General features: G+C 50.0%; 8 protein-coding genes and 2 non-coding genes across 10 annotated transcripts; 3 read left to right on the top strand and 7 right to left on the bottom strand.

Annotated features, from left to right (window-relative positions):
- Nucleotides 1-1,181: 1,181 nt before the first annotated feature.
- On the top strand, nt 1,182-3,509 carry BO85DRAFT_490827 (ribonuclease III domain-containing protein; the record flags this gene model as incomplete). The annotated part of the gene is made up of 3 exons (XM_025663680.1): nt 1,182-1,374; nt 2,965-3,219; nt 3,274-3,509. The coding sequence occupies 3 exons, from the start codon at nt 1,182-1,184 to the stop codon at nt 3,507-3,509; spliced, it is 684 nt and encodes a 227-aa protein (XP_025512552.1).
- Nucleotides 3,510-4,172: 663 nt separating this feature from the next.
- Nucleotides 4,173-4,246, bottom strand: BO85DRAFT_t220. The gene has a single exon. It is a non-coding gene; the product is annotated as a tRNA-Ile (tRNA).
- A 784-nt stretch (nt 4,247-5,030) lies between these two features.
- Nucleotides 5,031-6,585, bottom strand: BO85DRAFT_94548 (putative allergen Asp F4-like). Its single transcript, XM_025665806.1, has one exon. The coding sequence runs from the start codon at nt 6,302-6,304 to the stop codon at nt 5,171-5,173; it is 1,134 nt and encodes a 377-aa protein (XP_025512551.1). The 5' UTR covers nt 6,305-6,585; the 3' UTR covers nt 5,031-5,170.
- Nucleotides 6,586-9,139: 2,554 nt separating this feature from the next.
- On the bottom strand, nt 9,140-11,888 carry BO85DRAFT_522550 (putative C6 transcription factor). Its single transcript, XM_025665271.1, has 9 exons — nt 11,765-11,888; nt 11,581-11,700; nt 11,416-11,531; nt 11,230-11,364; nt 10,637-11,181; nt 10,319-10,592; nt 10,098-10,273; nt 9,867-10,050; nt 9,140-9,813 (listed from the first exon to the last, which is right to left on the bottom strand). Exons 1-9 carry the CDS (start codon nt 11,800-11,802, stop codon nt 9,278-9,280), a joined length of 2,124 nt encoding a protein of 707 aa, XP_025512550.1. The 5' UTR covers nt 11,803-11,888; the 3' UTR covers nt 9,140-9,277.
- Nucleotides 11,889-13,743: 1,855 nt separating this feature from the next.
- On the top strand, nt 13,744-15,832 carry BO85DRAFT_403219 (multidrug resistance protein fnx1). Its single transcript, XM_025657216.1, has 3 exons — nt 13,744-13,966; nt 14,037-14,061; nt 14,128-15,832. Exons 1-3 carry the CDS (start codon nt 13,787-13,789, stop codon nt 15,621-15,623), a joined length of 1,701 nt encoding a protein of 566 aa, XP_025512549.1. The 5' UTR covers nt 13,744-13,786; the 3' UTR covers nt 15,624-15,832.
- Nucleotides 15,833-16,068: 236 nt separating this feature from the next.
- BO85DRAFT_t225 lies at nt 16,069-16,180 on the top strand. The gene has a single exon. It is a non-coding gene; the product is annotated as a tRNA-Leu (tRNA).
- Nucleotides 16,181-16,307: 127 nt separating this feature from the next.
- BO85DRAFT_452049 (uncharacterized protein) lies at nt 16,308-17,074 on the bottom strand. Its single transcript, XM_025660731.1, has 2 exons — nt 16,990-17,074; nt 16,308-16,925 (listed from the first exon to the last, which is right to left on the bottom strand). The coding sequence occupies exons 1-2, from the start codon at nt 17,018-17,020 to the stop codon at nt 16,792-16,794; spliced, it is 165 nt and encodes a 54-aa protein (XP_025512548.1). The 5' UTR covers nt 17,021-17,074; the 3' UTR covers nt 16,308-16,791.
- Nucleotides 17,075-17,379: 305 nt separating this feature from the next.
- On the bottom strand, nt 17,380-19,726 carry BO85DRAFT_522547 (copper amine oxidase). The gene is made up of 4 exons (XM_025665270.1): nt 19,384-19,726; nt 18,750-19,329; nt 17,765-18,676; nt 17,380-17,699 (listed from the first exon to the last, which is right to left on the bottom strand). Exons 1-4 carry the CDS (start codon nt 19,690-19,692, stop codon nt 17,491-17,493), a joined length of 2,010 nt encoding a protein of 669 aa, XP_025512547.1. The 5' UTR covers nt 19,693-19,726; the 3' UTR covers nt 17,380-17,490.
- Nucleotides 19,727-20,117: 391 nt separating this feature from the next.
- BO85DRAFT_499772 (glycoside hydrolase family 76 protein) lies at nt 20,118-21,633 on the bottom strand (the record flags this gene model as incomplete). Its single annotated transcript, XM_025664083.1, has 3 exons — nt 20,118-20,696; nt 20,749-21,452; nt 21,525-21,633. 3 exons carry the CDS (start codon nt 21,631-21,633, stop codon nt 20,118-20,120), a joined length of 1,392 nt encoding a protein of 463 aa, XP_025512546.1.
- An 822-nt stretch (nt 21,634-22,455) lies between these two features.
- Nucleotides 22,456-24,887, bottom strand: BO85DRAFT_94466 (putative amino acid transporter). Its single transcript, XM_025665805.1, has 6 exons — nt 24,246-24,887; nt 23,765-24,172; nt 23,543-23,712; nt 23,356-23,483; nt 23,184-23,298; nt 22,456-23,129 (listed from the first exon to the last, which is right to left on the bottom strand). Exons 1-6 carry the CDS (start codon nt 24,713-24,715, stop codon nt 22,624-22,626), a joined length of 1,797 nt encoding a protein of 598 aa, XP_025512545.1. The 5' UTR covers nt 24,716-24,887; the 3' UTR covers nt 22,456-22,623.
- Nucleotides 24,888-25,420: the final 533 nt, after the last annotated feature.

Here is a 25,420-nt window from a genome sequence, read left to right as displayed (position 1 = left end):
GTCAATAGCCATGTGACTATCAGTAGAGATCCGTTGTGTCCAATTGGCCATGTCGTCTAGAATGCCATGGTAGGCGTGGTTGCTGATTGGATAGATAAGGTAGCGCGATTTAAGGCCGCCCTAATCAACGACAGTTGAACGTCAATTAGCCGCTGCGTGCATAGCCCCTTCCACTGTCGCTTGGGCTGCCAAATATGTGCAGAGTCCAGGCCCTAGCATCTAGAAGGCTACTCTGTGAGTCACACAATGATTCTTCCAGCTTATTTCCCATTTTGCAACTCATGTATGACGCAATACATTTAACCCAATGTCAACCGCCTATAGCGGGCAAGTCCTTACTTGGGATTTGATTTCAATTCGAACACTGAACTTATCTTTTCGTGGAGATTGAATGGTGAAAACACCAAAGATGAATGTTGTCTTCATTCCTATGTTATGAGAACTACATTTCCCTTGCAGAGTGCAATTGTCGTACTAAAGATCGGCAGTTCTTGGGTCTAGGTGTTAAGCCACATCATGCATTAGATCAACAGCGAGCCTCTCCTGAGTCACAATTAGGCTATAGCCTGCCGGCTAGGGTGTCTATGCCGTCATTCAATTTATAGATACCCAGTGTTTAACCTGTCAACGTTATCCGAAACGCATGATCAGGATGCTGCGTTAGTCTCCTTCCTGTGAGGCTGCACATTAGTTGCCTTCGCATCATTGGCTGATACTCCTCCATCACTCCACTTGAGGGCAATCTACAACGCAAGAAAGGGCTTATTTGCTCTTCTATGTCTTCTCCATCACATGTTTGTCTACCGGAATGTCGCTTCCTTTGGCAACCAATATTGTTGCCTTGTAGCATATATACCTCACTTCAATATATCAGCCACATTTGAAGTATATAAGCCACCTCGTCTCGAGCAATTGTCTTCTCCATTCAGCATCGCTTCATCACGACGGTTCCATACAAATTCTACAGTCTCACTCTCCATCTCCTACAAAGAAGAATTTGATTCCAAATATCTACGTTCGCAATACATATAAACTCCTTCATCTCGCGCAATTGATTTTTTCTATCCAGCATTGCTTCATCCAACGCTCTCAAATCTTCTACGAGCCCACTCTCCAGCTAGAGTCTAAAACAAAGGGCAATTTGACTTTTTTCGTCATTCAAACGACCTTATCTAATCACCATGTCTCCCACAAATCGAGTACCGTCCATGCGCATGAACCCTTCTGGTGCGCGCGATATTCCCACATTCATAGACGAACTTGCTAAAGATGAGGCGAAAAATCAACCTAGGGGCGACTCGGAGAGTACCTTTTCCGGCGCTTCGACACTTCAAGGCAACGAGCAATCTTCGAAACTGAAACGCGGGCTTTTCAGTAAGATCCGTTCTTTTTTGCCATCCGGAAAACAAGATGCCGTCAAAGAGTAGCTTAATGGGGTAATAATTTCCATTGGATACTGGAATTTGAGGTAAGCCCTATGAGAGGGCAGTTGCGGTTCCTCCGTGTCCTCTGCATAACTTGTGGTCTATTGTCATAATGTTAAGCCTATTGTCAGAGATATGGTGTACGGTGTCTGGCATTTTCGTGTCTGTGCTAGTTGACTTCTGTGGGCAGTAAGCGCATCATTTTGATGGGTGGTAGCTCAATGGTTATTCGGAAAAGCACATTTTCATCATGCTATTCTAGTAAAATCACAACTTTGAAATTCCAACTTTCAAAACCAGTCTCGTCTCCGTATATTCCCCACTCTCACCCTTTTGAATTAATCGCTTTATCAATGGCGTCACTGTGCTCGAATGGCAATTACTTCCTCGTATCGATACTCGCTAATTTCCTTCGCTGCTGCTAAAAGCCTCCAAGCCTAGCTCTTATCTTGGTTGGAAGGGAACGACTTGCCATTTACCACGATCCAAACAGCGCTTGAATATCCTTGAGAGCAACCCCAATCAATCGCTCAGGTAGCTCTGCTTGAGTAGCTGAGTAGATGAACGAAGAGGAGCGAGAATGACGCATGATGTGGCTCCATCCGAGGAGGGTCCAGTATACGCTGTATGGAGACAGCTTATGCTATTGGTGCGTTTTGTGCAAGGGGTCATCTCCTTGGAACTCTGCTTTCAGAGACCGCGGATGTCGTGGTGCACTGACCTCTTGGTTCGCAAGGCTGCGTTGTAGGCGGCATTAACATGGGTGTAGAGGAAACCGGATAATACTTATCAGGATTGACAAGCAGTCCTGCTCATATACCAACAACGATTTCAGCTCTGCCGACACAATTCGACTATCTTGCGAGGATTGAAGGACATCTGGAATCTTTGCTAAACTGTAAAAGCCTATCTGATGCAATTGGGAGATAACGGTTATCATTAGAGAGTACGGGCTCTAGCCGCCAATAGCTGGTGCACGGTCTTTTCAACTGTGTCGTTGATCTAGGATTTGATTGGGTTACAATACATGCTCCAAGGCAGACTATTCGAGTGGGGGTGCTGCTAGGCACAACATGAACTCAGCCTATGCGGGACCGATGGGGTAGGCTAACCCGCGAGGCTGAGACGCTTGACTTGCGGGAGTACGGACGGTCGACCTCAAAACAATTCAGGATAAATCTCATACCTTTTCCATGATATAGGGTCATGGTTTCGTAACACTACTGTAAAGAGGTATGTGTTTGCATTTCGAGCAGTTGAAAGACAAGTTCACTCTGCATTCCTTGTAAAAAAGCTGGTCCAGTTGTACTATGATAGGGTTAAAGATACCCAATGCAAGCTGACCAACGAATGCAAGGCTAGTTGGCGCAGCACATGCAGCACATCACATGGTAACCCCTCTCCTCAGCCCCCGGGGAGGAGTTATAAGGGCCATCCTCCTCGCATTTGTTTTCTGTTCCCCACCCCATCCCTTACGAACTTGGCTACCGTTACAATCCTTTTTCGGCCATCCAAGATCAGTTCTAAAACTCACTCAAAGGCATCCTCAACTCCAGTAAGTCACTCAACTCCGGCACCATGCCGTCTCTCGCGGACAAAGTCCAAACCGCCCAAGTCACGCTTGGGTACACCTTCGATAACCCGAATATTGGAATGGGGGCGTTAGTCACTCCCGGGGTTGCCCTGCCCGGGCTGCCAACCCGCATGGATGGCCACAAGGAGCTTGCCCATGTTGGAGATGCCGTTCTCAAGTTGGCACTTACTTTGGATGGATACGAAGCCAAAAGAAGCAGAGGTAAGCCTCTTCTCTCCTCTTTGCCCAGAAAAGTATGCTCATCCTTTACATCAGAATTTACAAGTAAGATTCTGCAAACCAAAGCCAGCAACGTCAACCTTGCACTGGTTGGGCGTAGAATGGGTCTCGACAAACTGGTCATTGTCAATCCATCCCAGGCAGGCATTGTATCCGACAAAGTGATGGCCAACACCGTCGAGGCTCTCATCGGAGCTGTCTATATGGATAGTAACTCGATTGACGCTGTGCGGCCTGTCTTGGCTGCTATGGGCCTTGACGGGCCCGCTTGAGCTCCATGACTTTGCGTGAACTACCTATGAAAAGTGACGTGATCTGGAAGCTAGTTACTTACTAATGGGTCGTACAGAGGCCCTTCTGTATCAGTACCAGACCCCTGGTATGATTGCCTCCCCCCCACACCACTACGGGATAGCGAAACCTGAGCCACGCTTGCTATTTTTCGCTGATCCTGTAGTGGTGGAGGGGGAGCTAATCATAGACGGGCTCCGATGACGAGTAGTTGGGCCTTTGTACGACCAACTGGCCGGGAACGGCCTCGAGACCACGAGACATTGTCTACGTGGTTCGACATGAGCAGACTTGGAAATATAGTACAAGCTTCTGTGTGAGAGATGATCTCCTAAGGATGGGGAAGTGTTGGTTGGCAAGGGAATGGTGGAAAGTATCGATGCGATTGTGTTTCGGTGACTGGTCGATGAGACGGCTATGCTCCCAGATTTGTCATTCGTTGTACAGTAGCAGTCTCAGTATCATAAGCTCTTGGTGGAAATACACCAGGACCATGTTTTCCTGCTGGTAGAGTCGTGTTGACTTGTATGTCCTGCTTCTACGATTTCCTAAAGTGGGGTTGATAATTTGGATAGTTGCAGCCTTCTTATCTCTGCGGGGCGGGAGAGCTGCAAGCAAATCAACAATAAAAATTTGTAAAAAGATGGTCCCAGAGGGGCTCGAACCCTCGACTTTGACGTTATTAGCGTCACGCTCTAACCAACTGAGCTATGGGACCCGGTTGTTGAGAAGGCCTTTAAATTAACTAAATAAATCAATTATTCTTTTAGCAGCAGAATACTTGCTTTCGTTCACTCATCGAACATAACCCTCATGATGTACACTTATATAATAGTAGAGTCATATTTATCAAACCATTCCGCTCTTGAGCGGTAGTATGATACATATTCTGTTCAGGTCACATAGTTCCTACTCCTAAGTAATTGTGTCACGATTGGTTTCGAGGTTAGTGTATGTGGTACTAATATATATTGTATCTTCCCCTGCACTGCAAATTGTAATTTCACATCAAGGTAGCACGACTTCTGTGTGGATTCAAATATTCTAGTAAGTAGTGTAAGGGACAGTTCATAAATCCCCATAGTACTGTCAAGGTAATAAACACTCACTCCAATTGACCATATGAAAATATTTCCACCGAGAAGTGCTCAATGTAGCCATGAATCTATCAATCCTGTGGCACAGCGGCAGCGATCCGAGCCTTCCGAGCATCGCCTGCAGCGAGTCTCACCGCCGGCCGATCCTCGATCAACAACTGTTCTCTCCTCGCATCCAAACAGGATCTTTACTTAGACCGTTGGTTGCTCCACTCCACCGCGATCGGATCAGCGTCCCCCAATCCCCGGTTTCAATGTGAGACATCCCGATGATCGAAATCACAGAAGGGTATATAGACTATTGACAGCCACAATTTCTTGTTTATTCTTACGCCTACTTACATGTGCCACTACTTTCATACACACAATAATGATACCATACTATATAGTGAATCGGTAAAACTATGTATATTTCCACGAATCCACCATGATCCGATGTATATATACAACAGTATCAACAAAGATGGAAACAAAACAGACAAGAAAGTCAAGAGGTATCTACATCCACATCGACATCCAACAACCGAAGAGAAAGAACATCACATCTAGCTATAATCCACCTCAACCGTCAAGCGCACCGCACCCGACGACAAAGTGCCACCAATACCATCCACCGACGCTTCCGAGGCAGTGTACGCATTCACCACCGTCTCGGCGTCAGTAGTGATATACGAGCACTGCTTATCAGAGTACTGGCAAATACGCATACCCTGGACCGTCTGGTCGGCATTCTGAGCCTGAATAGCAGACACATCCCAACCAGACCAGCCGCTGTTATCGGTATCTCCGAAGTCGAACTCGCCCCAGGTGCAAGAGTAACCACCATAGTCATCAGTAGGGAGACTGTCGCCCTCGGCGGCACCCCATCCACCCTGGCTGTTCTCGTCGAAGGCAACGTACTTGGTCTCGCCCGCGCCGAGAGTGAAGTTCAACGCAGAGTGTCCGTACCATCCATCCATCTTTCCATCCGGTCCGATCTTGTTCCAGAAGCTGACGAACCAGTCCTTGGTGTTGCTACCTTCCATGCGGATGACGTACTTGTATTGCCAGGCCTCGCTGGCGCTGACTTCCTGGATGTTGCTGCCCCAGGGGTTGCCCACGTTGCCGCTGTAGGTGACGCCGCTACTGCTGCTGTTGGTGCGCTCGCCGAATCCGGCGGTCGAATAGACGCCGTTGGTGGGGGTCGCGGTCCAGGCCTCGCTGGCAGAGCTGCCGGTGCTGCTGGCGGTGGTGCTAGCAGCTGTCTGGGAGGCGGCGGTGTGGGTCTTGGTATTGGTGTAAGTGCTGGTGCGGGTGGTGGTGCTGGTTTGGTCGTCGCCCAAGCCCAGGCCCAGGGAGAGGGAGAGTCCCAGGCTGGCGCTGATGGCGAGGTCCTCGTCCAAGTCGACTTCCACAAAGGCTCCGGCGGTGGCGGCGTCGGTGGTGGTGGCTGCTGCTTCAGTAATGGTGCTGCTGGTAGTAGCGGCCTCGGCAGCTTCAGTGGGCTGGCCGTAGACGGTGGTGGTGAGGGTGACGTGCTCGATGTTGACGACGGTGTGCACCTCAACTTCGACGTCACGGGCGGCCACATGAGCCTCCTGGGCGTGGCCGTGACCGTGTTGACGGCGCTGGTGGCCGTGAGTGCGAGCCAGGGCCGATTCGGCGATGGCGGCACACAGAAGGAGTGACTTCCACTGCATGGTGGAGAAATGTTAGGGTTCAGACCAGTGAGTCAATCAGTGAAATCTGTATCCGCTGGATAAGGGGGAGAAGAGTGGTCGGTCCCCGAAATGAAGGAGTTGGATGGGTATTTACGGTGTGTCTTTCTAACACCGCTATAACCAGGGTCCAAAAAGGAGTGACTGAATACTGCAAAGCAACAGCAATAAGGAGTGTGCTATGAAGGGTATAAAAACGGGGAGGGGCTGCAATAGAACCGGGGCGACTTGGGTAGGTATATAGACGGACTGCGCCCTAATCGGCCCCCCTTCTAGGCTGACTGTCGTTTCTCTCTCTGGGGAGATGGTGGGTTTGATGGAGGCCTCGATCAAGAGGAAGTGGAGACAGGCAGCGCAAAAGGAATCGTCAGCATTGGGCCAAGGCAGGCGCCGCCATGGTGGAAAAATTGACGAGTGTACTGGACTAGTGCCAGCACTTGTGCGCCTGGACTGGGCCAACTAAAAGAGAGAGAAGCCGAAGGTCAATAGCCCCGTTTAGGGCAGTGAAACGGAGGGCGGCGATGGTCTGAAACGCAAGACAGCCATGGCGAGCGAACGAGGATGCGTCGAATGCGGCGCGATGGACACTCCGTTGGCGGATGGGGCTTTTTGTAGATTCCGCCAGCCAATGTTGTTATTGTTTTTTTACCTATTTTTTCTTATTCTGTTGATGGGGGTGCTCCACCATCCAGGTACGGCTCTGGCATGCCATCCCATCCTATCCATCCCCTCCATCCCATTCATCCAATCCTCTGTCTCTGCTCCCCACGTAATCCGGCCCCCTTGCGTCGTCAACCCGTGGTGCAGCAAGAAACCGAAGCGGACGGGCAGCAAGACTGGAAGACTGGACCGTCAGCTGGGAGGGCGCCATGTGGTCTGGGGGGTGGTTGCTCGGACGAATGGTAGCATTCCGGTACCTGTTTGTTGTATTTGAGGAAGTTTAATCCTGAACGCCACCATAGTGGTTCTAGGCTGTGGGTCAGAAGCATATACTGTGTACTACGGAAATACTGCTGGACACCATTTGTTAGATCACAAATGTGACAAGCACAATGGGAGTGCAGAAAAAAAAGAAAAGAAATTGCCTCCCAGATTTGATTGATAGAGAGGTAGAGAGTGTGTGACTGGATGCCGGGATCCGAGCAACATAGACTTTAGTCTAGGCAGAGAAATAAAACCGCCTGGGAGTGGAGAGATGAAGACGCAAGAATTGGCGCCGGGCGGAGTTAAGCATCGACTAGCGTTGGCTTAGCAGCGCAACTCCTTTCTCTCTCTGTCCAGAAGATTGATCGATCCCTCCCCTCCACGTGTATTATCTTTAGTTCTTTGATGGTGGTCCGACCGAGAGAGTGCCGATCGAGAAAAGCATTTCAACACCAACCGTAGAGAGGAAACATGATCGTCAGAATTTATTGACACCATAAAACAGCCATCTCTCCTCAAGAAGAAAAGAAAAACCACAACTTCGCAGCAATAGACGCCACTGGCTGGCGCCTCATCCTCGGAGTGGGGCTTCACTTACGTATGCCCTCGGCCACCACCACCAGAAAAAGCTAACAACTCAACCACAAAAGAAGACAAAAAAAAAAAAGTTAATAATAGTCCATCCAGCCCTCTTTTCCCTCCAATCCGTTTCTTTTGGCATCATCCCATCGTAGCTGACAACTTCCCACGGTTCGTTTGATTTACCTTATTTCTTGCCGTGGCTTGGCCCATGGATGACTTCCGTCGTGTGTTGACAGACGGACATCTCCCGCTCAGGAACAGAAAGCCTACGTATGGTTGTTAAATAGTTTGCTTGGCGGTAGTGCTTGCATACGCAATTCCACACGGATGGACGCTGGTCGTAGGACTGTTTAGGGCTAGTTAAGGGCTAGTCAAGGGCGAGGCTTTTGAGGAAAGGATTGTGTTGTGTGTATAGGGAGAAGGAAGAGAGGAGAGCATTACTCAGCGGCATTAACATTACCGGCGCGGAACAGATAACAAACTAACCCTGTTTATTGTTTGGTGTTTTTACCGAGGAAGAGTCATGCTTAGTAGCCCTTTCACACTTCTAGATCACGCTCCATTCAATCCATTTACTTCTCCATAGATACCCTGTCTCCACTATTTCGATCAGGATGATTGAGTGAAAACTTGTTACTATCTATTGGCACTACACACACACACACACATTAACTGTGTACCGCACAATCTAAATACCGTGATATGTGGATGTGGGTGTGGCTCATTTGCCACATACCACGGATCCGACCTGTCCACGGAACCAGAGAACACTGTCGGGTCTTCCTAAAAGTATCATCCGGATAACTATTTGCCTTCCACCTGGAAGCATAGACGGAGGAGTACGGAACTGGTCTTTAATTTCCCATCTGCAGTTCACTGTTTCTTGATTGGTTCACAACTCACAACATAATACCAACACACGCTTGCATGTACGATAACGGCTCGCTCCGAGGTGGGATTTCTAGGCTATATACCGATTCGGTACATCGAGTGGACATGTCATTTCATCTGCCGAGTCGATTCCTCTCACTGTAGAAAGTCTGCTTTCAATCTAATGGGGGCTATACCGTATTGTGTTAATGGCGAGTTATACAGAGTTCTTCTGTTGAGTGTTGACTGTTGCTATCGGAGGGATTTGGTGCTAGCATACGGAGTTGAACAGTGGCAAAGCCTGGCGTTGGTTGTTTGGACAGCGACTCCTTCCTTGGCTTCGGTAGGGGCTTCAGGAATGGGCGACGGTGTGGTGGGTGTAGTTGGGAACGGAATTCTGATTGGCTAATTGTTCTTCGATGTTTGCTGGCATGCAGGTACCAACAATCTGCAAAAGGAGCTACAACTTTCAAGCCCTAAAATTACGCCACATGCATAAGGTTCATGGACTCATCATCCGGACATCTACACCGGTAGTCATTTGTTACTCCTCCCCTACAACTCCCCGCCCATGACAGCTCAACTCTCCCACAACCACAGGTCCGTCTGCAATCCCTCGCGCTCTGCATCCAAAACCAAATTATTCGTATTCAATTGGTCCGCAGCCGTCAGCATGCAGTCCAGCGACAGTCCCAGTCCCCGCCAATCAAGGGGTATCTCGTCGTCCTGCTCCGATATCTCATGTGGGGGCGGAATCCCCGAGCCCCCTATTTCCCCAAGCAGCCCTGACCCCGAGGGCTGAACTGACTCGGTGAGTCGCTCCCGACCTTGGCTGGTAGGCGTGGCCAGGTGCTGCCGCGCGGTGTTATCATGTCCAATATCGGTGGATCGACCTTGCCGTCGTATCAACGGTGCGATCAGCTCTTCCAGCAGCTCAACTTCGGACTTACGAAGCTGTGCCACGCGGTTTCCTCGCTCGATCATCGCGTCAAGGAGGCTGTAGCCCATATCGCGGTAGCTCGGGTCGGGAAGTGTGTCGGGGAGGATGGCAGAGATTACGGAAAGAATAAAGAAGGAGGAAAAGAGGTTTTCTAGGTCGAAGGGGAGAAAAGTTTCTAGACATCTATGTCTCAGTAAAGAATGTGACGTTACTTGGAGGGGTCCTAACCTAGCAGGTTTTGGTCGCGCAATGCGGTAAGTATCCGCAATGATTTTGTCGCGGAGTCGATGCACGCCTGAAGCAATGCTTGCACGGGCGGAGATAGAGTGCGGAACTCGGTACCTGCATCGTAGCAACCGAGGCGCTCCCATAGCAGGCTCAGGACAAGGGGTCTCGTTGTGACAATGATGCACTATGGCTATTAGTCGCGATACACACTATGATAAGGGTGGCGCTTACAAGATGACAGGATAGGGTCAGGCGTGTGGTAACCCCAGATAGTGAGTCGACTGAGTTCGCAAAGCGATGCGAGAAGACCTCATCCAGCTCTCGCGATAGGGTGGTCATTTCTTGCAAGACCGATCGCACCTTGCGAAGAAAGACTCCTCCCAGTGTGCCATCGGCACTGTAGACAGCTACTGAATGTCAGCACTGCGTCAACAAGGCGACAAGTGACTTACTGTTCAACACGCGCGTTATAACTTGTGTGATCTTGACATGGAGGCTCAGGGTAGCTTCGTTGCGAGAAGATGTGCGCGGATCCCATAAGAGCGTGGTGATTTCGTCGTCCCGCACGGAGTTTGGGGATCCTATCAGTGCCGCAAATTTGCGGTCTAGGATATACACTGTCCACCATATGTTGCTGCAGCGTTCCACTAATTTTCGTCCTAATTGATTGACTGGAAGCGCCCGGTGGAACCCTTCAACCAATGCCATGCGCATCGAATGGCCAATCTACACGATCAGTCAAGCCAACGAAATGCTGTGCGAATACTCACATAGCAATAGGCAGTATCCCTCATATCCACCGAGTGAAAGTACAGCCCAATGAGAGCCAGCACCTCAATTGCGAGCGTCGGGTCCTGCCATAACCCAGTAATATCGGGCAGCAGTGACATCGCCCTCGAGAAATACTTGGTCCAGCTCGCCGTGTTCGCATGATTTCGCACTGGGTCCAGGAAGGCCTCTCCGAAGGCTAGGATGATGAGAAACTGCACGTACCACAGACGGCGCTCCTGCACCTTGGCTGCCGCATCGTCGTAAAACTCATACATATGCCGATAGAACTCATCCTCATCGAACAACCGATACAGGTGGGTGAAATGAAACTGCACGGTGCTCACCATGTACAATGCATGCTCCAGCGAGGGCAGACCGCTGATGTCAGGGGCCTCCTCGGAACTAGCGTGACGCCACTGTATTTGATATGCATCGCCATCGACTGCGAGAGGTATCGCCCGTGGACTCTCTGGCGAGATGTGTGCCTGTACAATGGTAAGAATGCGGCGGCTGAACGACCAGGTCGAAGTCGGTCCAAGAAACACTGCGCAGCGGTCAGCAATTTCCCTACTAGAGGAAGAAGATAACCTACGCCATATTCGTTGTCGCTGTCCGGTATGTTTGAGGTAGCCCGGGTTGATAAAAGGGTTGGAGGTGAAATGGTCATCCATTCGATGGGACTCAGTTGGATCGAGTGATGGCTCTCGGGGCAACTCCGATGCTCGCTCTGCACTGATTAGATGAGGATATGCAGCGCATGAAACGATCTCTCCCTCACCATAACTGGATTCATTTGTACTGTCAGTCGTCAAGGCTCGCCGGCGTTTGACCACTGGGGAAGAGTCACCGCTTCCTTCCAAAGCCTCCACTTTTCGCTTGAGGGACAGAAATAGCCTAGACATATTAGAACCTTTCCTTGAGCCACAGCGATCATGATTCTCACTCTTCAGACACTACAATCTTGCGATCATCCTCGAAGACACAATCTTCACGACGCTGACAGCACTTGTCGCAGGGATGGGTGCCAGAACATTTGACCTTGCGTGAGCGACAGCGTTGACAGCTGGTGGGGTTAGTGGGCATGAACTACTAGTAGTCTCAAGATCCGGGGAAAGAGATGGCCTTACGCATTACTGGTCCGCTTGGGACGCTGGGAATGGTCCATTCTCTCTGACTGGAAGCTCCCACCGACGTCAATCTTCCTCCCTGAAATATTAGCCTATGATCATGGAGTTGCTGCAACCTTTTCGCTGGACTTGACGATGGAGAGAATGAAGCAGCCGGAATCCATGCTGGGACAAGTCAATTTCCCCACCAAACGGTGGCTGAGTAAGCGACCCCGCCCGTTATCGGCAGATAATAATATTATCAATCTTGTCACGATAGGGCCAAGAGATCGTCAAAGGATATTCCTTCAATATCTGTTAATAATAAAATGAAAAACGTATATCTCTCTGGCTTCGGTATTCTCCACATGAAGTACTACCCCAAATTATGTCCAATTTAGGGACCAAACAAGCTTGCTTGACGGGAAAACAAAGTCGTGTGAGCTAAAGCCATGCCCCAATGAACTCTTTCACTAAGCTTTGTGTTTTGCTTTAAACTGAGGTTGCGCGGAGCTACCACCATATTTGGCTGAGAGCATGAACCCATATTTCTGAAATTTTGGGCCAGATGGTAGCAAAGCCTCTCGGTGCGGTCCTTTCACGACTTTAGCCTCTACGCGAGGCAGTTAAACGTAGCTAAATATCATAGTCTGTATCTGGAGTAAATTCGTTTAGGACGACTCAATCGAATGCAACTTTTTAGATCCAACAGATGAATAGCCACAGATTAATAGCCGCTTACCGCCCAAAATTTTCCAGAACATTTAGGGCGCGGACTTCCAGGCATGCGATTCCATCTGAATGGTAAAATAGTCGCCCAGAATGATGACGATACCCAATCAATAGCATTAATTGATCGATATACTAACCGTATATTTTTTTTTTTTTTTGGCAAACTGTGCCTCGGGTTTATAATTCTTACGACTTATTGAGCAGACGGGTGCGCATCCCGGAACTGTTACCGTGGGAGAACCGGATGATATTCACCTTTCTCAAACGACTCTCTAACAGCCTTAGCAGCAAGCTCCCTTGGCTACGACAGGGAATTTACCATGTCAACAACTGAGATTTGTTCAAAAAGATTATGCCAGTGACTCACTTTGGATCAACCCACATTCCGTAAGCACACTAAGGGCCAACCCTTGCAGTCCACATCAGCGCAGCCCAAAAGCACACAATAATCCAGGCGCGCCCACAGCATCGGACCATCCGTCGGACTCCAGGTAAAGAGTGGAGCAGAAGTTGCTTACTTCTTTCTAAGCCTTGTTAAGCTTTCCTTGGTCTTTGTTTGACCGTGTTTAGCATCCACCTCTACCCAAAGAAGGAATGAGGGGCACAGCAGCACTATACCTAGTCAAGAAGGTCTATGAATCCCTGCATCTCTCAACCAATGAGTCGAGCAGACATGTAGTGCTCCCTGAAACAAGCACTGACTAGTATGACAACTATCCCTGATGTAATATCTTGTATTCTTGTCTGATTTTCAGGTCTTTGTTTCCAGGTTTTGGAAACAAACCAGGACACTTCTGGTCAATCACAACAATTGAATAGAGGAAGCCTGGCTACAAATTAGTACTTCCTAAAGCTTGGTAAGTGCGATGTGCAGGCTCATACTGCACTTGGTGTATTATCCAGGTCTTTCACCATATAACCTTTTCATAGTGAAAAGGTCCTCTTCGTACGCATTTTATAAGTGTTCTGCATAGGGCGTACACATGGGTTCAGACTCCGGGTAAACCGGCAAAAGACTATATACAAAGTAGTTTCTCTCGGAATATAGCTTTTTTTGTCAATGTACACGACAGGGGTATATGACATTATTTTACATAAAAAGATTCTCTTATTAGGCTCCACTTTAGTATCTTTTTTTCTAGTGGTCAAGCCCCGGACCCTGGTCGACTGTGAGTCAGATGCGGTCCTAAAGGTCCCCAAGCATCAGTGAGTATATCACGCACTTAATGCGTTGAATTTTGTCTTGTATCTATTCATTCAACCGTCACCATCACTTGCCCTTTGTACCCCACCCTTGATCGTCCTTCCACCATGGCTTATACACAGAGCACCAGCAGAGAAGATAGGGGTCATGATCAGGACTCAATAGAGCTTGTGACGGTGATGGAACCTTCCCCAGATACTGCGGTTTGTGAGACCGAAAACAGCACCGATGATGCGGACCCAGAGCCATCGACTGCTCGCCTAGTATTGGTTCTGTTAGGTCTCTGGGTAAGCAGTTTCTGTACACGCCATGATGAACAAAAGATCTACCCACTGATTTTGAAACTCGTGTCATCAGGTTGGGGTCTTGCTCAGTGCGTTAGGTAAGTACAAAATCTTCTTTTTCGCGCAACTTGCTGGCGAACATGCATGTTTCTGACAAAGCATAGACTCAACCATGCTTGCCACAATTATTGAGGATATATGTGATGAATACGATGCTTTTTCATCGTATTCCTGGGTCGCTACCACATACCCCATAGGTCTCTCCATCTCGCAGCCGTTCAGCGGACAACTGACCAACCTGTTGGGCCGACGATATGGCCTTGTACTTTGTCTCTCAGTCTTAGCCGTAGGACAGCTTCTGTGCGGACTGGCGCCCCGTTTGTCAGTCTTCTTGCTTGGACGGATCATTCAGGGTCTTGGTGCAGGCTGCATCGGCACCATCACTGCTTTTGTCGAAACCGATCTAGTTTCCATGAGAAAACGGGCGCTGATTGAAGGCATTGGCAACATTACCTATGGTGTTACATTGGCCCTGGGTGGCGTCTACGGGGGTGGCGTCGCCAACGCCATTGGATGGAAATGGGCATTCCGTATCCAAGTGCCCTTCATCATTCTCGACATCGCGATGGTGGCATTCTATCTCAACATCCCTCAGGGTAAAAGCCGTCCTATCAGACGCCCAGTTGACTACGTCGGCATGGTCGCGCTTCTTGTCGTCATTATCCTCTTTCAGTTCGGCATGAATGCTGGTGGTTCGGTTTTTGCCTGGAACAGCGCAGCGGTGCTAACCTCTTTAATCCTTGCCGCGGTAGGATTCCTGGCATTTCTCTTCTGGGAATTTTATAAAGCCGAGAACCCTCATATCCCAGTTCGAGCCCTACTACAACGCACTGTGGCTGCGTCGCAACTGAGCTCATTCTTCTCCAACTTCGGCAACACTAGCATAATGTACTACGTGCCCGTGTACCTGGAGGTTCTTGGCCACTCCCCAGGCCAGAGCGGCCTACGATTAATTCCCCTGGCTCTCTGCTTTGCTCTTGGATCTTTCGCCGCTGGGCTCTTCGTCAAGGTCACAGCCAAGTACTACTACATCAACTTCCCCGTCCAAGCCTGCTCCGTCCTGGGCGCTGTCATGCTCTGTACCATGACCCAGACAACTCCTTCTTGGGCGCCTTTCGTTTATCTCGGCATTTACGGTGCCGGGTCCGGCGGGGCGTACGTGACCAGACTCATGGGTCTCCTCACCTCGGTCGATAAGCAACATCTCGCCGTGGTGCAATCCTGTTCCTTCACTGTCCGCAACACTGGCACCACCATAGGTCAGACCATCTCCGCTGCTATCTTTCAGAACTTGTCAGTCAATTCCCTCCGATCTCTTTTTCGAGGCCAGCCTGGTTTGGCTGATCGAATCTCGCACAACTACAATCGGCTCGACCTGCTGAGTGGTTTGGAGAAGCAGACCGCAATCTTCATCTATCTCCGTGCCGCACGTGGAGTGTTTTCCCTTGCCATGTCGGTTCTGGTTGCCGCTGCGGTGTCGACCTTTATTATGCAAAATAATGAGCTGGTTGATAGTCCGAGGGAGAGGCGGAGTGCTGAGGAGAAGGGAGAATTGAAGGAATTGGAGAAGGCGAAAGATGAAGAAGAAGCGCCGAACTGATTTGTGGACAGCAGGTGGCTTGGATATACAATGCAGCCACCGAATTAAAGTGGCTCCTGCTTGATCCATTGCTAGTTGTTTTCATGTTCCCCCGATCACGGAGTTCTCCGATCGGGTCCATTTGGTTTTTGGAGTGGTGGCTATCATCCCTGGCTTTCTCATTACGAACTAGTGCTTACTGTATAGGAATTGATAAATATATATCAGAGTAGTACTAATTGTGAATAAAACCGCCATGTCATTGGTTGTAAAATAGGCCGCACATGAGCAAGAAGGTAAGAATAGTGATATAATTTACAGGAAATTGAAACATGCAATGCTCAGTGTGTGATAATTCCACCGCTGATGAGTTCCAGGCCTGCATCAAGTGGAAGGTAGACGGCCGATCAGGTGTCATGGGTGGCTATATTGATATAGCACAAAATATATAATATTTTCCATCCAAGGCAAGATGGCCGAGTTGGTCCAAGGCGTCAGGTTAAGGTCTACCTTAATACCCAGCTTCACAGCTTCCTGATCATCGTAAGATGGCGTGGGTTCGAATCCCACTCTTGTCATTCCTTTTTTGCGCCTCCGCATATGAGGCATTGCAGACCTTTTCGTCGGTCCGCATCAAGTCCAACAACAAATCTTATTATATTTTATTCTATCCTTTGCTTTTCTCTAGTTGTTCTTTTGATCATTCACTACTCTCATGCTTTTAAATTATGCTCAGCTTAATTTTCCCATTTTCGTCCTATCTCTTATGTGTTTCCAACCCAACTAATATAACCAAACCCCGATATCCTCTCTCCTGAGACAACAAACATGTAAGGCATACACACAACCTTGCCGGGCATGCTTCTACTCCTGGTCTATACAAATTCCGAAAGCTGGCCCCATTTATCAAAGGATTAACATCAGCACGCATCGGCAACGACCTACATGTCCCAGTTCAACACACGTACTTCATGACGACATCTATCTCATCAAATCAACTAACTCCACCACCACACACCAAAACAGAGAAGAAAGTTTAGTACATTGTATGAATCATAATCCGTATCTAGCACCCACTACCACTCGGTCCTATCCCAAGATAAACATAGATTAGCCCCATCAACATCCCATAATATCATCACCAACCCCCCTCTCAATCTACCTAACAAACAACACACCCCGCAGATAGTCATTTCTCCGCCTTAGGCGGGTACTCCTTTCCATCGCGCACCACCTTGGGCGCACAAGTGCAGCGCTCACTCTCCGGAACCGAGTCCAGAACGGAGGGGATATGCGCGCCGCAGCCCCACCAGGTGGCTTTGTCTGAATGCATTCATTAGTATCATGACTTGGTGGCGATATGCGGTTGAAGGGACGTGCAACATACTGCAGTTCGAGCAGTTCACTTTCATGCACATTTTGAGAGAAAGTCTTGATCTTGTTCTTGACTATGAGGGGTTGCGGGGGTAAATGGAAGTTGATGGAAGGAGATAAACTCAAGATAGAGGCGGATTTATAGCTGCTCAGTCCCTTGCTTAGTCATGATGAATAGCCGACCGGAGTGATCCCCGAGAAACCCGACCGGTCTCTTGCGGGAAAGTTGAGGTGCGTGGGGGTTCAATGATGCAAGTTTGGTGTTGGGGATGGAGTATACGTGAAGATAGCATCAGTATGGTATGTATATAGGGCTAAGTGGAGGTAGTGTGACGGTGGAGGGACCTTGGGGGAATTGGTGTCATAGTCACTACTTATGGAGTGGACTCCCGCTTTGTGCTTTGTTTTAAACATGATGAGCGTAAATTCAGTATTCTACTGGGTACTCGTTATAAACAAGAGCATCAGAAAGGTATTGTCATAGATCGTCATCTCTCATGAATCGGTCATCCATCTACAACTTTCCCATCCTCTCCGCAGGAGCACAGCACGTGGCTGCTGGCTCCGGGTGCAACGTCGACTTGTTGAATGACTGCGTCGAAGGCGGCACGTCCAATGCGGGATTCTTGATGAAGAATCCGTCGGGCTTTAGCATGACGCTGACGCGCTCGACGGGCATGACGGGGAAGTCTTCAATGCGCGGGTTATGCGTCAGGCCGAAGGCTGTCATGTGTTAGTTCTAGCCCTGCTGCCGACCGGCAATACACAATAGTAGAAGGATCACTTACTATGCCACAACACAATATCCTCGTTCTCAACAGGGTCTTTCCGCTGCACCCACTTCTCAACGCCCTCGCTCTCCCGGCTCTGGTTGGTGAATTCGCCCGCCGCATACAGCTCGTCGTCTCGGTACTTCGTAATCCAGATGGGCTTGGTCGCGAAGCCGGCACGCTTGGCGCCGTATGATTTCGGGCTTGAGAGAAGCATCTGACTGGGCGAAGTCTGAAGCTTGTATGCTATGGGCTTGTAGGTGATAGGGTTAATGTGGGTGTCATTACGGATTTTGAACACGCGGTGGCGGCTGATGTCGGTGTTTGCTGTGCCGCTGGTACGGAGCACTGTCTGCTCGGTCGTGTATCCCACCAGGTAGGGGTTGTTTTTATCCTCCGGCAGTGGCACGCTATCTTCGTAGTAGACAGTGTTTTTAAATCCGTCCAAGGCCGGGTCCATCCGGAAAGAGAACATGTGCTGGTGGAAAGGCGCCATGACGCCAGGGCCGACATTAGTGCCCCAGAGAACGGTAGTACCAGGCTTCTCGTTGTCAAAGGGGACGGTAGAGAGGATACCGGTGGCTCTGACCTCGAGCTCAATGTTAGCGGCTTGGTCGAAGATGAAGGCGAAGATGTATTCATAGTTTGCAACAGTACAGATCATCTGCACTACTAATTGGCGGTTGCGGACGACTGTAGCGGCGTTATTGCGGTAGTTAGTATGTTTGTGCTGCAGACCGTTATCTTGCTCATGAAGACAGATGACATTCTTCAGCAAAACGGGGTTTCCCTTTGAATCAGCCCGGTAGCCATCAAAGTACTTGATGTGGCCTAGACAGTCGCAGCCCAGGGAGAGTTGGTTTGCTGTGACACCAAAGCCTACGTCTCCCACATCAAATGCCTGCTTGCGGTGATAAGGTGCACGAGGATCTATAGCGCATCATCAGTATGGGGCTGGTTGCTGGGGGCAGCTTAAGATGAAATAGTATAGCTCTAGACTTACCACCGTACGGCACAGTCATCTCCGACATGGACAATCTGTAGAAGACATTCCGCTTATCATAAGTGAGATTGTAGATAACGAGACCCTCACGGCTATTGAAACCAACGCGGAATCTCCACTTCTGCCACGAGACCACACTTCCGTCGATATTGAATGATGGGCCCTGGGGCTGTTGGACGATATAAGGCTTGAGATCAGTGCGCAAGGGTTCCTGCAGCAGGTCATGCGCGTATTGGATGGTCTCAACCGGCTTCCAGGGTTGCGTTTCGGTGGTTTGCATATCAACTCCACCTGGCAGGTAGTCCATACGGACCAGCTCGCGCTTGTGAACGTCGAAGACAGGGGAGAACTTGCAAGGTACAGAGTAGTGGTTGTTCTCGGGATGGTCTGTGGCAACAATGTACATGTAGCACTGGAACAAGCGACGCGTCTCATTGGGATCATCAGTGCCATAGATCCAGGGGTCATTGCAGACGGTGACACCCGGAGGCAGCTTCAATTTGGCCACCTCGGCCTGCACGGCGGGGTGAGAGAGACAGAGTTGCTCGACCTCTCCTAGTTCGTCTGGATCACCAGGTCCCTGTTGTGGTCAGAGACATTGTGAGGTAACGTCGATGAACGCCATAAGCCATACCTGAACATGCTTGGGCAGTTCCTTGGCCGAGATTACTGATCGGGTGTCGGCATTCAACAATGCCTTGCAGAAGGCCATGGTGTCCATGCGGTGAAAAAGAACCAGCAGCAACCGAGTGGGCTTTGCGGGCAGGGGCTTGCCCAGCCGTTCTGCTTCAATAAACGGAACCACTTCACACTTGATGGGTTCCTGGATATCAATCTTCTTGTACCGTAGAGGGACCCCGGGGAAAGCCGCCGCCAGAATTTTGGTGGCCAGGACGATTTCCGCCGGGCTGATGGAGTCGAAAGGGTGTGGTGAAACTGCCATGGTGTCTATATCTGGGGATCTGCCAAATATTCTCGACACTGCTGAAGTTGAAGGGAGGAACAAGGGACAGCAGAAGGTCGCTGCTATATAACTTTTTCCTCCCCGCCCAGATTGCCCTGATTACCCCGATTGGAGACACAGGCGGAGTTGCCATATCTTCCCTTTTGGGAATGTATTGGCCTCCGCTTCGTCAAAGGGGCTCCTGATTGGCCCGCACGACCGACCCGGCGTATCTTTTACTGTACAGGGACTAGCCTGGGCGTCTTATCGGGGCCTTGCTTATCTCAGCCAACCACCAATCGGAATCTGGATAATCATGGCGGTGAGGAGAAGAAACTTTCTTATGTAATTGATATTTATGCAGGGCCTCATACATGGTTGTGCTGTTGAATTGACAGTCATTGACCAGTCACATTCTGCCTTTCCTATGACACCATGAAAGCCGTGACCCCAAGCACCAAGCATGCCGTGACTCCGGTGACTACCCCTGCCCCAATTCGATCCGACGTGGTAATCGGGCGCAGTTCACTGGGATCTCGGGACGAATCTGACGTTTGTGTCCCTGCGGCGCTGTTCCCCTGGCTGGATCCTCCCGTGGTATGAGTGAGTGGACCAGGGTTGGCCTGCAGGAGGTTGGCCTGGACCACCTCTAAGGCGGCCATTTGCTGTCCCACGCCCACTGTGCCATCATAGGTTCCCGTGGTCCATTGCATCCCACAGTATGTCCCTGTCTTACCTCCCACACATTGGGCGGCGGCTGCCTTGGCTGTCGGTTGCAGGCGTGCCATAATGGTTTCGTAGGTGAAGGGAGCCAGTCGGGCAGTGTCAGCCATCCATCGTACCAAATAGGCCTTGAACGAGAATTGGTCTGTTTGGCAGGTCCCCACCGTTTCGCATGCGGCCTCGTAAAGGACGTTCTTGGAGCTCTCGTTCGTAGAGAGGAAGCTGTTCTGCGCCTGGAGAAGGCCGTTGACTCGTTCGCGCCACTTCTCGTCACCGTTGGTCTGCAGTCCCGTCAGTTGTATATCCTGTGCAGCAAGCAGGTCTTCAACTCACATAGTTCCACATGTGTGCTGCCCCTAGCAGGAACACCCCGTTGTTATAAGTCCACTCAATATGATTCAGGTCAGTGCAGTTGTTCTCCTCGCTCGTCCCGTCGAACACATGGTACTCCGGCCCAATCAGTCCTACGTCCGTCACCCAATCCCAGACCTTATTTGCCCAGTCCGCATACGTAGCGTTGCCCGTATATCGTGCGAGTCGAGCCGCCATGTTGAAGAAACACCCGTTCGAGATTGAATTCCGGTACGTGTAACCGCTGTTGAACGTGTAAATCTGCCATTTTAATCCTCCTCCACACTTCTGCGTATTCCATCGCTGCGCTTGCTCATTGAACACGGCCTGTGCGAGAGCTAACCACGACGGTTGATCGGCTGGCGGATTGGGGAAGTTTCGCTCGGCGGCACGCAGGGCAGCGAACGCCCAAAACGCCTGGTCATCATTTCCCTCCGTGCGCGTCTGGTTGGCGGGCATGAAGTCTTGGTTGGGACCGACCTGGTGGAGGATGGCTTGCGCGGTCAGTTCGTTATATGTGGTGTCTCCGGTGTAGGCCCAGTAATTGACCAGGGTGCCAAAGAAGGCCCCCGCCTCCCACCAGTAGTATGGATCTGGAAGGTTTCCGGGAACATCGCCGGTGTTGTTGCCCGTATAGAAGCTGACTAGGTCCCAGGCGAGGTCGCTTGCGACGCTCTTGATGCTGTCTAATTGACACCAAACAAATTTATTAGCCTCCGACAAAGGTTCAACATCTGGTCAAGGTCCTTGAAACTCACCAGCATTCTGGAGATCAAGGTCGATCGCCAGGACCTGGAAGCAAGGGAGAGACCAAACAACACAGATGAGGAGTGACCGCCAAGGGCGAAGTTGCGGAATGTGCATCATCACACCGTACCCATCAAGCTGTTTGCAAAACGCGTGAAAAGACAAGAAAATTAGGAATGAAGGTTCAGGAAGAGAGAAAGAAAAGACGAGATTAGAGAGGAGGCGTGTTCCAGTGAATTCGAAACATTATGCTAAGACTGGCTGTGGAATAACACGAAACGGCATATGCAAGGGCCTTCTGCGGGCCGTAGCAAGGACCTCATTATTGCCAGTGAATGGATGCTACTTTTGGAAACTCGAAGGCAGCAAGAACCGGTGCGTGACCAGACTGTCCTATTAATGTATCACCATTCGTGTTCTAATGCTATGGCAGATTTGTAGTTGGGTCCCAAGATAATTCCGGTCATTTCATTTCATTTCATTATGGAAATTATACTCAAATATAGCGCATCCAGGGCACTCTTGCTGAGTCACTAACGGCCAGAAGAAGTCAGACACTTCCCTAGCACACGCTAGTAATTTTTCATCCTAACCAGATACAGGCGGTACGTCGTCATGCAGATCCTATACAAGAATCATAATTCTATCTTTTATACCACATCCGGATTGGCCGTCTTCGTGTATTGGTATAAAAGTCTATAGGAAAACCTAGATAATTCCGGTCTATAGCAGTGGTTGGCGCGAGTATCCTCCAGGTGTGATTGATGTCTGTCATCCGTGAAAAGAGTAGTACTCAGCGAGCTATTTTTAACCAAGCATCCGCATTGCAGTAGTGGCCATGTAAAGAGTGCCGGTTACTAATGCTCGGAAAATCCCAATGGAGTACTGATAATCATTTAAAAATAACATAATGAGGTGGATATAGACACATGATAGAAAATCATGGCATTAACATTACAATCACATACATATCGAGACACGTGTGACTTGGCACCATCACAGGCATATATATAGAGATGAGACATTTATACTATCATCACCATCTAGAACGAAGAATATGGCTCGCTCTACCAAAAGAGCATAACTCTCGTCTGCTGCCAAATACAACCCTTAAACAGGTGCAGCACACCCAAACGACGTAGCCACTGTACCACCGGGTCCGAACTCCTCGATCAAACCGGTAATAGCAGCCCACATGCCCATACCGGAGCATGCCAATCCACCGCAGAAATAGAAGATACAGAAACAATTCACCATCCAGTGCTTCTTGAAACCACGAACGTATCGCTGCATGCCCGAATCATGGCGCGTTGTTACACCAGACGCAGGGTCATACCCTTCGCCCGGAAGTGCGGCGTCCTTCTGGCACCGGAATCCAACGTATAGAACACCCGGGAGGGTATAAGTGAAGTTGAGAATTAGGGCCGCGCCGACCATACTGGAAATTCCACTCAGGTTGGGAACGGCAGCGGCGATCACAAAGGCGATGATCCAGTAAATTGGGCCGAGGCCGTACCACAGCAAGCGGCCGCGTTTAGTGGAGATGTCGGGGCAGTTGAAAATTTCCATGAAGATTTGCTGGTAGACAGATTTCATGCCGATATTGAAGTACAGAACTAAGTTGGTCAGCGGAGGTTTTCTTGTAAAGAATGAGAAACGAGGAACCGTACTGCAAGCGATTATAGTGGTCAAAAAGTAGACTATATTAACTGCCTCTTGTAGACCTTTGGGCTCGACAACGTTGTAGATGTTGGAGATGGAGTATTGACCGTAGAAGCTGTAGACCTGTGGCAACGTTAGCCAAATACCAATTGTCAATAAACACCAGGTGGGGGATCTTACAAAAGCACCGAAGAAAATGTAGACCAAACAGATGAACAATTGGGCACACAGCAACCCCTTCCAAAAGTCCCACGGACGGCGCATCTCAGCCAGGAAGGAGATGAACAAAATAGCGCCACCATAACTGTCTGTCGCATGGTCAACCGAGCTATTCTCAGACGCACAAGGTTCAACTTCGATTACTCACAAACCATCTGGTCAACACCAGTGAACTGTCCCGAAAACCCAGTGGCCTGAATCTGGTACTGGTTTGGGGGAGGTCCCGCAAAGACCTTGACAGGCTCTATGGCTTTGATCAAGGAGGACTGTGTGACGGCACTGTAGTCGATTCCAAACTTGCCACCAGCCGCGACCATGCTGTTCACCAATTAGCATACCCCGGTAAGGTAGAATAATCTGGAAAACCGACATCATGATGAAATCCGCGATGTTCAACCAGACGGCGGCGTTGGTCAGCCATCCGAGACGTTGCAAGGACCGAATGCTTCCACAGACCATGCCGATAACCATCATAATGATCATGCAAGCTACGAAACAAATACTCTCATTGGTCAGCTGTGCCAGGATTTGGCCGTTTCCCAGAACCAGCACGGACACCGACATCAGCAGCTGCAGCGACTGTCCGATGTTAACCAAATGACGACTCCACGCTCCAAAAACACGATAGTAGGTGTCACCAAAGTTGATCAAGGGATAGCGCGTCGAGTCGAGCTCTAGAAACACCCTCCACAGAATCCAGCCACTGAAGCCAGCGAAGCAACCAAAAACAATGAACAAAGCCACGGCAGGACCGTATCCCACACTTGCAAAGACAAACCTAGATCACAGAGCCACTTGGTTAGAGGTGATGCGAGATGCTGGTTGGTTTCGACAGGTTGGAAATCACTCACGGTGCGTTTGCCCAGCCCAGTACGTCGGTGGTGATCAGATAGAAGATGGTACCCCAACCGGCTGTTCGGAGGGCGCGAGACGCATTTCTCCATTCCTCATCGCTAACAGCCAGGGACGAGTCCGAGGGCGTAGATGCGACCATGCCCTTTTCACCATCAATCTGCGGGCTATTCTGGGCACCTTTCTTCTCACGGTCATGGTGGACGCCCTTGGAGAAACGGTTCTGGATGACCTTGCCGACGGTCAGAGGCCCACGCTCCAGCACGTACTGACGGTTCTCCTCCTCTTCCAGCTGACGCTCAATATTGGCCCAGTACATGTACTCCTCGAGGGTGACGTTCGGATCTAACCGAGCGCGAGCACCATCGGCACGTGGAACCATCTTCAGGTGGGTTTCTCTATCCTGTCCGTATGCTGGGAGGACTCCCAGCACAGGAGGGATCTCCGCCGGCTCGATTTCGGTAGCCATGGTAAAGCGAGGCGAACGACGAACACAATCGCCGGAAGAAAGAGAGAGTAGAGGACGAATTTGAGGGGTGTGCAAAGATCTAGAACTGGGGAGGTGGGATCGGCGGAGCTTAAGAATGACCAAACAGCAAGCACGCGACGGGGCGAGTCTACAAAGTACTAGCTGGTAGTGGGTGCCAGACCAGTCAAAGGGAGGCTGACAGGGAGATAACGCCCACAAGCTAATAGCTAAAGAAACGAATGGGATTGCCAGAAGCGGGATTAACAGGCGGAATCCGATGGATCACCTTGGGCTAGTATCTACATTATCGCCGTCAGTATGAGCTGATCCAGCACTGATAATCGATGCAATTTAATAAACGCCAACAGCAGCGATGCTCGAGCGACGGCGGGCACCCATCCAGAAAGCCATTGACGGTCCATTGGAAAGTTAAACGGTCTGCATCCCCCCACTCCGAGAAGGGCACCACTACTAGCCAGGAACTTGATTGGCACAACGAGGTCTTCTGGAGCATCTGTCGAAGGTCCGAAGGAGGGGTGGCGTCTTGAGTTAGCTGGTTGGGAGGGTAACACAGCAGATAACCGTGGGCTGCACGAACGGCTTGCCACGAACCAGGCGACTCCACCGTCGGCACGCTCGTTTGCTCGGAGAGTTGCAAGACTAGACCAGGGTCACAGGCTTGCTGCGGCTGGAGTCGGATGCCTA

The sequence above is a fragment of the Aspergillus piperis genome (genome assembly GCF_003184755.1).
Source record: "Aspergillus piperis CBS 112811 unplaced genomic scaffold BO85scaffold_18, whole genome shotgun sequence".
Lineage (NCBI taxonomy): Eukaryota > Fungi > Ascomycota > Eurotiomycetes > Eurotiales > Aspergillaceae > Aspergillus > Aspergillus piperis.
The sequence above is the reverse complement of the archived record's forward strand: the minus strand, read 5'-3'. Positions and strand labels throughout refer to the sequence as shown.